Here is a 12,191-nt window from a genome sequence, read left to right as displayed (position 1 = left end):
ATTGATTGTTTCAGCGAGGCTTCCATTTAAGCGCGGAAATGCGCGCAACTATGGGATATTCTCCGCGCTTTCGTATGTAATTGACTCCCATACAGACCTCTTTCGTAGTTACTTACCAGTGTTCATGCGGTTTAACTAACGAGTTTGGAAAATACTCAGCGTTATTGGTATACTATATAGTATGTTAACAGATGTCATGGATCCACAAAGTCTAGCTCTCATTATCGCTGAATTGCCGTAGTATTGTACGTAAGTGTAGATTTCTGCGTGAATTGACAAAATTTCTTTCGAAGTCACAATTAAGGATTATAAACTTAATACACCACTCAAAATAAAATAACTTATACAAATAATGGTTCAGCGAAATAAATTTAACACTCAGTTTTTTCCCCTTAATGGTGCGTCAGCGCAGTCTATCAGCGATGGATTGTTTGCTAGCTAGTGAAACAAAGTGTAAGAGTTAACGAACCATAGAAATACAGTAAATTCCAAAATTATAATGGTGTTTGTATAAACCACCGTCAAGGTTGACATTAACTATGGCAGCTACTTTATCCTATTGTTCATTGAGTACAGTAGTTTCGATAGCTATTTCTGGCTTCTACGACAATGCGGCGGTACGGGTCTTCTAACAATGCAATGGCACTTTCGATTCTACTGCCTTTCCCTCTTCACCGAATTATGTTTTTTTGTGGAATCAATTCAGCAAATATTGCATTTGCGCATTGTCGTCGTGTTTTAACTAAACGCAAATATGAATATGCTTAGCTAAGAGCGAAGATAACCATCGTAGATTGAATGTGTGAGGTAGGTCGGCACGTAAGAAGCTGTATAGTCATTATTTCACATACATATCGTCTTCGTGCTCGCGTCTTTGTTCAATATGGCGTTCTACTATTTCTGTGAATTTGTCAGATCGCCACCCGCCGATGATGCTGTTGTTCTTGAATCTTGCGAAGGCGGAGGAGGCTGGTCAAATTCTTGTTCGATATCACTTGGACCCTCTTCCTTATCATGTACAATTTGACTCTTTCCAATTAAGTGGATTGTTTCTCGATAGCTTTGTCGTAAGCAACGTCGTTGAACCCAAATATGTAGTCGAGCTCTTCGAGGTCTCTCCTCATATATCCTTATCATCTGTAATGACTGAAAATCCGAAATCAATTAACGAAACCTTCCCGGACAAGGAAACATGAATGGTGGGAATCCTTACGTCATCGTGCGAGACCCCTAAAAGATGTAGTTCCTTTAGTCTATCTTTAATAGTCTGATAGACTTTGCGTTTGTCCCATCCCTGCTCTGGCAATTCCTCTCCAAGGTACTCAAATATGTGTATAAGATGGATTCCAAGACCATTCCAATAGCCTGAACAAAGGAGTTTGGGATAATTGGAAGCATATTGTGATTCCGCGATCATTTAATTGATTTTTAACTCATTGATGAACATTTCATAGTACTCATCTCGCTCTGGAATTTCATTAACTGCAAATTCATTATTTTCTTTCCACCATGACCTGTCGTAGTAATACTTTTTCACAAATACTACTGAAGGTAGTTCCAATGTAGAGAGATTCGTCGCAGCATCATATTCTACTCAACATAACGTGCTGCCGAAAATGTCACGATCAACGTTCCACCTACCATTGTCCAAGACGTTCGAAGTAGAAGAAGTAGAAGAAGCATCCTTAGTCCAAGAAGTTTTTGGACTAACTTTTCAATGATGAACACTAGGAGTGTGAGTAAAACATGGTAAGACAAAATGGAACGGTAACTCTCGATGACCTACTAAAGGCACTTAAGGAGAACTTCAAGAATGTAAGATCTAAAGCTTCAACAGTGTATAATTTTGTAACTAAGGTCTGTAAGCTTAGTCTTAAAAGAATTTCGAAATGGGCTTTAAGAAGAAGTCTGGATGAGCGCGGACAAGATGGACGTGAATGGGTACAAGAATATAATTCATTAGATTGATTTCAACCTGAACTGTATTTTCGTAGATGAAGCTGGTTTTAACATAAGCATGAGACGTGAATATGGGTTGTCGGCAGTTGGTGAAAATGCAACTCTTACTGTCCCTGTAACTCGTGGTGTCAACATTTCATTTCTTGGTGCCTCCTCCTCTAAAGGTTGTATCGAGTTAATGACTAGAACACCAGCATTGTCCAATAGAGAGAGAAATCTTGAAACGGTAAGATTGCATCTGATAATTCAAACAAAGGAACTAATAGTAACGACTTCTATATTTTACAAGTCTATCATTGAACAAGTGAACAAGAACCCTGAATTAGGTGACACGTAATGCTTGATTCTTGATAACGCATCTATTCACAAGTGTCGTGATATCCAGTTACTAGATGCGCTGAGTGGCCTAGAACTTATCTTCTTGCTACCATATTTACCTAGTTTAAACATTATCGAAGCGTTTGGGGCAGTGTGCAAAAGTAAAGTTAAGAGATCATGTTTGAGTAATAAAGATCAATTGATACCAAGAATCAGAGATCCTGCTCAAGCAATAACACAGGAAAGTTATCAAGGATTCTGTAGACATACATCAAGACATTTCGAATTGTGTTTAGAAGGGAAGATTTTCTGAAGAATCAATAGAGTGAAACAACAATATAGATAAAAAAGTAGTTAAATATTTAAAACTATGGTTTTAACAATGATAAATCGAGTAAGAGTTTTTATTCACGTTGCTCAAACTTAGCAAATTGCACTTATTCAATGATGTTCACTGTTGGTTGCTTCTACACTTTTCCACTCTATTGTCATCCCAAGTCCCACGTACTTGTCCGCGGTATGAAATTTGCCATCAAATGACTCCGTACCATTTAAAAATAAATAAGTTATCTTCACTTTATTACGGAGGTCTCCTATTTTATTCTAAGCGGATAGTCTCGTCTATTTACGACACTACATACAGGAGAACCATATAACTCGTGAATACCTACTTGATTAGGAGTATCTTGAAAACTTATTAGCGCAATATTGCCACACAAGAAGGGCTTTTATTGGAAGATTACTCTGCAACATTAGGCTTTGCAAATAGTCTGCAGTCCATGCATTATTTGTTTAATTTTTGGGAAACTACTTTGCCCACATGCAAAGAAAAACAGCCACTTCTTGGCATCCAAAAGTCAGAAATAAATATTCTAATACAATGAAGACTGTCATTCTTTGACTTGCCGATTATGTCGAAGGAAGAACAATCATAAAGGGGCATGCATATACCGTGACGGCAGATACGGGACAAGATATTCCTATGACTTACGACCAAGCTATCAAGAGTAGAGACTCTGATAAATGGATTGAAGCAATTCGGAAATGACAGCACATTCTGAAAATGACACATGGACTCTTGTTGAAAAACCCGAAAATCAAAAGTAATTAGGTTTCAGATGGGTATTTACCATTAAAAATGACGGTCGCTATAAAGCGCGTCTAGTTGCACAAGGGTATCTACAAAAGTATGGGGGGATTATAATGAGACTTTTTCTAAGTCAATTTATGGCCTTAAGCAAGCTCCATTGATATGGAATGAGACCATTAGCAAATTCCTTGAAACTTTAGGATTTGCAAGATCTCAAGCCGAGTTTGGCATTTATACGAGAGATGATGTGATCATCGGTCTCTACGTAGACGACCTCCTTATTGCAAGTTGCAACAACGAGAAAATATCCACGATCAAAAGGCAACTTAGTGCTAAGTTTAAAATGAAAGATCTAGGACTCGCTAAGAAATTCCTTGGCATAAACATAGTCCAATCAAAAGATAAATTACATGCAACACTCGAAGATTATATCAGCAAAGTCCTTAAAGAATTCAATCTCGAAAACTGCAACCCAGTATCTACACCGGCAGTTTCTGGACAAGATCTCACGCTTAATGAAAAAGACAAAGATTGTGACGCCAACCTCTATCGCTCTATTGTTGGAAAGCTTCTTTATGCAAGCAACACTATTCGAGCTGATATTGCATACATTGTTGGAATACTAAGCAGATATTTTAACTCACCTAAAGAAATACATTTAGCTGCTGCAAAGCATGTCCTTCGACATCTTAAGGGTACCAAGACAATAGGACAAACTTAATCTAGAGTTCCCAATCTTGAGGTCTATGTTGACTCAGATTGGGGCTCCAATTTACAAGATAGAAAATCTATCTCAGGATATGCTATTAAATATGGAGGAGGGTTAATATCATGGAAGTCCAAGAAGCAAACAACCGTTGCAGTATCTACTACAGAACCCGAGTATCTAGCCTTGGCTGAAGTTGTCAAAGAAGTCCTCTGGCTCAGAAATCTATTTAAAGAAATGAAAGTTCCCCTTCAATTTCCAATTACCATTCATGAAGACAACACTTCGTGCATCAAGTTAGTACAGCACCCGATCTTCCACCTCAGAACCAAACACATAGATATCCGCCTCCATTTCTTGAGACAACAAGTTAATGAAGGCATTATTAGATTGACACAAGTTAGCTCTCATAGTGGGGTGACAAAGCGCACCATAAAGATGACGCTACATCGTATATCATCGTATGATAAACAACACGTTATAAAACAGCCACATCAGACAAACTAATGTATAAATAGTCCTCTGAAGACCAATCTTTTTCATCCAATTTTATTTAACTGTAGAGTGGCTTATTTGTATCACTTCAACGATATATCTCTAATGTTGAGTAGGTTTTATTCACTTATAATTCCTATGTTAATTGTTTTAACTGTACTCATTAACAATGACCTTAAAACCCATCATCATATTGTCTTATTTCTTTACCTTCTTGATACCATGTATATGCGCGTTTAGATCACACAGTTAAACTATTGATACTGAGAAGTATGGACGCTTGACTGTCAATAATGACACTGCTTCTTGGCCTTCGCGGTATAGTAGCACCGCACTTAAAAGTGTCCATCCAGATTGGTTTGCTTTTATGGAAAATGATAATGGAAAATTTGGCTTTTATATTAGTGAAACCTACTCTACAAATCCCATGTTAGCAAAGCGCTTTGATTTAAGAATTTGTACCCATTCTGCTAACAATGCTGGGGTATGCTTAGCAGGTATGGCGTTCGCTTATCAGGTACTTAAAGATATAGCTAATGGTATCAAGAGTCTACTGAACCAAAATAATTGCCGTTCTGACTTTGCAACCATACATGTGTACAATAATATAGATGTGTATTGGCAAGCTGGTGAAATTACTGGGGCATGTGATACAACTGCTCTTACATCAACAATTGAAGGTTCACTTGATGAACATGTGGGAAAGACGAATGGTAAAAAAATATGCGCATTCCAGTGCTTGAAATTAACACATGGTGGAAAATGGACCTTTTATCTCAAGTTTGGCACGGACAGGTATTTAGTTAAATACACTGATTGCAGTAGCAGATCAGGCGAATATATCAATTGTACAAGTGGAGGCGAAAACAGTGTTGGTAAGAATTTATAAATCAAAATGATCTCTATATACCTATATAAGCGTCTATATACCTATATAAGCGGCCGATTGATATCTTTATATATCCCGAGTTCATGATCCTCATGGCTATTTCAATATAGTTAAGTGGGTAATTTAATATAAATTACCTTATCTACCAATTTCACCTTATGTTTGGGAAGAAAGACGTGCTCTTCTCTTTAACATTGTAGATTGTTTCAAATAGAGCTCTCCTTTGAGACCTCCTCTAACCTAATCTTCCATTTTAGTTAATAAGCTGCGGTACGGGTCTTCTACGACAATGCTGCGGTACGGGTTCTGGATCATCTGGTTCTGGATCATCTGGATCAGGCTCTTCTGGTTCTGGTTCTGGTTCTGGTTCTGGATCATCTGGTTCTGGATCATCTGGATCAGGCTCTTCTGGCTCTGGTTCTGGTTCTGGTTCTGGATCATCTGGTTCTGGATCAGGCTCTTCTGGATCAGGCTCTTCTGGCTCTGGTTCTGGTTCTGGTTCTGGATCATCTGATTCTGGATCAGGCTCTTCTGGATCAGGCTCTTCTGGCTCTAGTTCTTCAGGCCCTGGTTCTTCAGGCTCTGATTCTGGTTCTGGTTCTGGATCATCTGGTTCTGGATCATCTGGATCAGGCTCTTCTGGATCAGGCTCTTCTGGCTCTAGTTCTTCAGGCTCTGGTTCTTCAGGCTCTGGTTCTGGTTCTTCTGGTTCTGGATCATCTGGTTCCGGATCATCTGGATCAGGCTCTTCCGGCTCTGGTTCTTCTGGTTCTGGTTCTTCTCCAGCTGGTGGCTCTGACTCTGGTTCGGGATCTGGTTCCGGCTCCGGCTCAGGTTCTGGTGCAAGTAGCTCCACATCTGGCACATCTAGTGAACCATCTATTGGTGCTGCAGAGGGTGGTTCTAATATTCTTTCGGCTGGTAGATCAGTCATTGCAACGGTTTTAATTTCTATTATCACATTACTCTTGGTATAATGAGTGAAGAGTAAATGCGATTTCGCATCACCATGGTCCCTTGTTCTCCCAAAATATTAGTTCGATTAATCGAACAAGATTGTACAATTGCTTAAGGTCCTTCAAGCATTAAGCACCACTTTCAAGCTGATTTCAAGGATTTTCATTTTCTTTTTCAAGCCTTTCATAACGTCTCGTTTCAATTTCAATTTCATCAATTTCCACTTCACTTCATTCGACAATTCAAAGCCGACAAAATATATTTAATATGGTCTTTATAGAATTTGCGATCCAAGAGGTTGCCTATTATTTCTCAAATAAACGTAATATCTAAACAGTTCATTGTAGTCTTCATCGATCCTTTCTTATGTAGTCTTTGCAGTCATGTTGACAACTAGTTTTTCAATAATTATTGTACTTACAGTTTGTAATAATGCTTATACTTAGACACTTGTTTTAGTCTCTATAGATGTACTATATAAGTGTATTAACTGAATCATTGTTGAAGTGTTCGTAGCAAGAAGTCGTCTTCAGTTTTTAGTCATTGTTATCGTATTTGCAATCTTTGTATTCTTGGGTTCAACAAAGGAATCACAAACATCTTTTTTGCTGAGAAAAGTGCCGTACCGCAGCATATAGAAGTTCAATGCATCCGAAGCAACATAGCAACAATTATTACATAAGTAGTACTCGGTATAATACAGTATTATTCACATGAATGTCGCACATCTCTCAAGAAAATGGCCACTTCAAATCCATAATATTGAGACTCCCATGTCAACCAAAAATGACCCTTCTGTAGTAAATCAATTGATCAATGGGAGCGACATTGAGTAAGATTCAGTTATGATGGGTTTGAGCGAAGACAAGCAGTATTGCTCTTTGTGTGTCCGCAAAACCGGTTGGAATAATCTGATATCACGAAGTTTATCTAGCTAAAGCAAAAATAACAAAAATCGGATATCTGTAACAATTGAATGGTGCTATTCACAGGTTCAGTCCCATTCAATGTCGCACCTATTGGATAGTTTAATTGATACCAAACCTAAATATTTACTATCTACAGTGGCTAAAATATTAACATTACGGTAAGGGAATTTATTTGAGAATGGAGCGACATTCATGTGAATAATACTGTATTATAATAGTATATCTTTGATTTGACTGCAAAAAAAGGATGTGAGGTCTGCATAATGTGAGTGCTGGCCGTTTTATTTATTGATTAGTTATAAAATACCTACAAGGATGTGGTGATGTGATGTGAGGTGGTAAATTGTTAGTAGGGTATGGCCTGTGTTTTTATTGTTAAGACTTCACCGAAGAGCACATTTCCACATCTACCCTATTTAGCAAAAGACGATCAGATGAACTTAACGAGTTTCATTGACAGAGGGACACATGAAGGCTGATCGCACTTCACGATTGGACTATCGTAAAATCATCCATAGAGGTAAGCTTATGCTGATACCTTTGATTGCGGTTTCATATCATTTGGTGAAAGTATCAGACCTCGTTTTGCCTCCAAAAGGAAGTTATGAGCATATATCAGCGTAATCATTAATCGACTTCCTCATTCAGTAATTAATGGACTGTCCACTAAAAATATTTTGAAATTTATCACCGGAAATTCTATTTAATTTCCGATTCTCACAGTGTGTTCACAGTTGATTCATTGCGACAGGCTTTGCATGAGTTGCTTTACAGTGCTTTCATTTATTATTCAGACCATTGACCGGAAATGGTTCATACCATCCGGTAAGAAAATTTAATATCAATGGCCGGAATTGTTTCATAGTAAACCCCCTAAAATATTCCAACCAAAATTCGGAAAATGTTAAGACCAGTCGACGGTATTTTTCGTAATATTCAATTCCAATATTAATACCACAGGTATATCTGCTCCTCTAAAAAGATTCCATAGTGGTACGAGGTGTGGTACACTCGATTTCTTGTTACGATACAACGCTTATGGAACATTAAACAAAACCTTTTTTGCGGCCATTTTCATGTGCGAAGACTACAGCTTTTTGGATGAGAGATTATTCACTATGTGATTATTAAATATAATGGAATATAAAGTATACATAATCTTATTGAACGTAAACATGAATTTCAATTCAACTGTACTTCCTGACGGTTTCATTGATGGTCTCGGTAATAGATTCTATTCCGAAACGGATATGATGACTCTTGAGTCAGAGATGGTACCTGTGGAAGCATGTTTTTGTTTCAGCGATTATAAAAATGTAACGAAAGCAAACGAAGAAATTCGGATAGACGAAGTAGATGATGATGGAACTGATATCGATATAGATATTGATGAAGAAGAAACCGTCGAAAGACAACAAAGAGGACCATATAGATACTACGATAGCTCTACAAAAGAAAGATTTTGGAATATGGTTTACGAAGAAGGGGTTTCAGCATACAGAGCAGCGAAGATAATGGGCATTCCATTACAAACTGCTTACACCTGGAAAAGAAATTGGAATAAGACAATTGTTGATGAGTTGAATGGTAAGACATGTCAACCGAAGAAGCGTGGCCGTAAACCACTTCTCACTGATGAACACAAAGAGTTTGTACAAAATATGGTAAGAGAAAAAGCAACTGTAACTCTTGACGACATATTGAAGGGACTCAACGATTCTTTCGACAATATCAAAGCAAAAGCTTCAACAGTATATAATTTCGTAACTAAAGTCTGTAAACTTAGTCTTAAAAGAATTTCGAAGTGGGCTTTAAGAAGAAGTCTGGATGAGCTCAAGCAAGAAAGACTTGAATGGGCACAGGAATATAAAGATAAACTTGATTTTAACCTGAATTGTATTTTTGTAGATGAAGCTGGTTTTAACATCAGCATGAGACGAGAATATGGTTGGTCACCAGTAGGTGAAAAGGCAACTCTTACTGTACCCGTAACTCGTGGTCTCAACGTTTCCTTTCTTGGGGCAATTTCCTCTAAAGGTTGCATTGCGCTAAAGTCTAGAACACCAGCATTACCAAATAAGAAGAGAAAGCTTGACAATGGTAAAGCATCTGAAGGTTTGTCGAAAGGAACCAACAGTAACCATTTCTATCATTTCATCAAGTCTATCATTGAACAAGCGAATAAGAACCCCGAATTAGCTGACTTGAAATACTTGATTCTAGATAACGCATCCATTCACAAGCGTCGTGACATTCAGTTATTAGTTGCACTGAGCGGACTCGAACTAGTCTTCTTGCCACCATATTCTCCAAGCTTGAATGCTATCGAAGAGTTTTGGTCGGTGTGCAAAAGCAAGGTTAAGAGATCATGCTTGAGTAATAAGGACCAATTGAGTCCAAGAATCAGAGATGCTACTCATGCGATAACACAGGAAAGCTACCAAGGATTCTGTAGACATGCATCAAGACATTTCGAAATGTGTTTAGAGGGAGTTCTTTTCTGAAGAAGCATAAACAATTAAAAGTATTGAACCACAATAGGGAGAGTATAAGATTTTTTACAAGTTGTTCAAAAAAATAGGTAATTTATGGGTAATTTGCGTTGATCAATGATTTTATAGTGCTACTTCAAGATGTTTACCCTCTATTGTCATCCCAAGTCCCCAACTCTTGTCAGTGGTATGAACTTTGTCGTCAATTGGTATTAACATTTTCCGAATTTTGGTTGGAATATTTTAGGGGGTATAATATGAATCAATTCCGGGCACTGGTTTTAATAGTTTTTACCGGATTGGTATGAACCAATTCCGGTCAATAGTGTGAATAATAAATGAAAGCACTGTATACAGGAGGCTATTCAATTAGGACCAAATGTGTATTTGACTTAAATTGAGTGCACGATGCAATGGCACTTTCGCTTCTACTGCCTTTCCCTCTTCACCGAATTATGTTTTTCAGTGGAATCAATTCAGCCAATATTGCATTTGCGCATTGTCGTCGTGTATTAACTAAACGCAAATATGTATATTCTTAGCAAAGAGCGAAGATAACCATCTTAGATTGAATGTGTGAGGTAGGTCGGCACGTAAGAAGCTGTATTGTCATTATTTCACATACATATCGTCTTCTTGCTCGCGTCTTTGTTCAATATGGCGTTCTACTATTTCTGTGAATTTGTCAGACCGCCACCCGCCGCTGATGCTGTTGTTCTTGAATCTTGCGAAGGCGGAGGAGGCTGGTCAAATTCTTGTTCGATATCACTTGGACCCTCTTACTTATCATGTACAATTTGACTCTTTCCCTTCAATTAAGTGGATTGTTTCTCGATAGCTTTGTTGTAAGCAACGTCGCTGAACCCAAATATGAAGTCGAGCTCTTCGAGGTCTCTCCTCATATATCTTTATCATCAGTGATGACTGAAAATCCGAAATCAATTAACGAAACCTTCACGGACAAGGAAACATGAATGGTGGGAATCCTTACGTCATTGTGCGAGACCCCTAAAAGATGTGTTCCTTGAGTCTATCTTTAATAGTCTGATAGACTTTGCGTTTGTCCCATTCCTGCTCTGGCAATTCCTCTCCAAGGTACTCAAATATGTGTATAAGATGGTTTCCAAGACCATTCCAATAGCCTGAACAAAGGAGTTTGGGATAATTGGAAGCATATTGTGATTCCGCGATCATTTGATTGAGTTTTAACTCATTGAAAAACATTTCATAGTAGTCATCTCGCTCTGGAATTTCATTAAGTGCAAATTCATTATTTTCTTTCCACCATGACCTGTCGTAGTAATACTTTTTCACAAATACTACTGAAGGTAATTCCAATGTAGGGAGATTCGTCGCAGAATCATATTCTACTCGACATAACGTGCTGCCGAAAATGTCCCGATCAACGTTCCACCTACCATTGTCCAAGATGTTCGAAGTAGAAGAAGTAGAAGAAGCATCCTTAGACCAAGAAGTTTTTGGAATAACTTCTCAATGATGAACACAAGGAGTGTGTGCAAAACATGGTAAGACAAAATGGAACGGTAACTCTCGATGACATACTAAAGGCTCTTAAAGAGAACTTCAAGAATGTAAGATCTAAAGCTTCAACAGTGTATAATTTTGTAACTAAGGTCTGTAAGCTTAGTCTTATAAGAATTTCGAAATGGGCTTTAAGAAGAAGTCTGGATGAGCGCGGACAAGATGGACTTGAATGGGTACAAGAATATAAACATAAGCTTGATTTCAACCTGAACTGTATTTTCGTAGATGAAGCTGGTTTTAACATAAGCATGAGACGTGAATATGGGTTGTTGGCAGTTGGTGAAATGCAACTCTTACTGTCCCTGTAACCCGTGGTCTCAACATTTCATTTCTTAGTGCCATTTCCTCTAAAGGTTGTATCGAGTTAATGACTAGAACACAGCATTGTCCAATAGAGAGAGAAATCTTGAAATGGTAGGATTACATCTGATAATTCAAACAAAGGAACTAATAGTAACCACTTCTATTATTTCACAAGTCTATCATTGAACATGTGAACAAGAATCCTGAATTAGGTGACACGTAATGCTTGATTCTTGATAACGCATCTTTTCACAAGCGTCGTGATATCCAGTTAATAGATGCGCTGAGTGGCCTAGAACTTACCTTCTTGCTACCATATTTACCTAGTTTAAACATTATCGAAGAGTTTTGGGCAGTGTGCAAAAGTAAAGTTAAGAGATCATGTTTGAGTAATAAAGATCAATTGATACCGAGAATCAGAGATGCTGCTCAAGCAATAACACAGGAAAGTTATCAAGGATTCTGTAGACATGCATCAAGACATTTCGAAATGTGTTTAAAAGGGAAG

The 12,191-nt window shown here is 37.9% G+C and overlaps 3 protein-coding genes across 3 annotated transcripts; 1 reads left to right on the top strand and 2 right to left on the bottom strand. All coding sequences in view use genetic code 12, as the record gives it.

The window, feature by feature from the left end:
• Nucleotides 1-4,581: 4,581 nt before the first annotated feature.
• RJT20DRAFT_130159 (uncharacterized protein) lies at nt 4,582-5,547 on the top strand. Its single transcript, XM_064917674.1, has one exon. The coding sequence runs from the start codon at nt 4,936-4,938 to the stop codon at nt 5,455-5,457; it is 522 nt and encodes a 173-aa protein (XP_064772220.1). The 5' UTR covers nt 4,582-4,935; the 3' UTR covers nt 5,458-5,547.
• Nucleotides 5,548-5,710: 163 nt separating this feature from the next.
• RJT20DRAFT_136494 (uncharacterized protein) lies at nt 5,711-6,391 on the bottom strand (the record flags this gene model as incomplete). Its single annotated transcript, XM_064918478.1, has 1 exon — nt 5,711-6,391. The coding sequence occupies one exon, from the start codon at nt 6,389-6,391 to the stop codon at nt 5,711-5,713; it is 681 nt and encodes a 226-aa protein (XP_064772219.1).
• A 4,435-nt stretch (nt 6,392-10,826) lies between these two features.
• RJT20DRAFT_148198 (uncharacterized protein) lies at nt 10,827-11,722 on the bottom strand (the record flags this gene model as incomplete). Its single annotated transcript, XM_064918965.1, has 3 exons — nt 10,827-11,322; nt 11,399-11,471; nt 11,678-11,722. The coding sequence occupies 3 exons, from the start codon at nt 11,720-11,722 to the stop codon at nt 10,844-10,846; spliced, it is 597 nt and encodes a 198-aa protein (XP_064772218.1). The 3' UTR covers nt 10,827-10,843.
• Between the last annotated feature and the right edge of the window lie 469 nt (nt 11,723-12,191).

Source organism: Scheffersomyces xylosifermentans (genome assembly GCF_036884685.1).
Source record: "Scheffersomyces xylosifermentans strain CBS 12540 chromosome Unknown RJT20scaffold_7, whole genome shotgun sequence".
NCBI classification, from domain to species: Eukaryota; Fungi; Ascomycota; class Pichiomycetes; order Serinales; family Debaryomycetaceae; genus Scheffersomyces; species Scheffersomyces xylosifermentans.
Note: the sequence above shows the minus strand (reverse complement) of the source record. Positions and strands in the feature narration are given on the sequence as shown.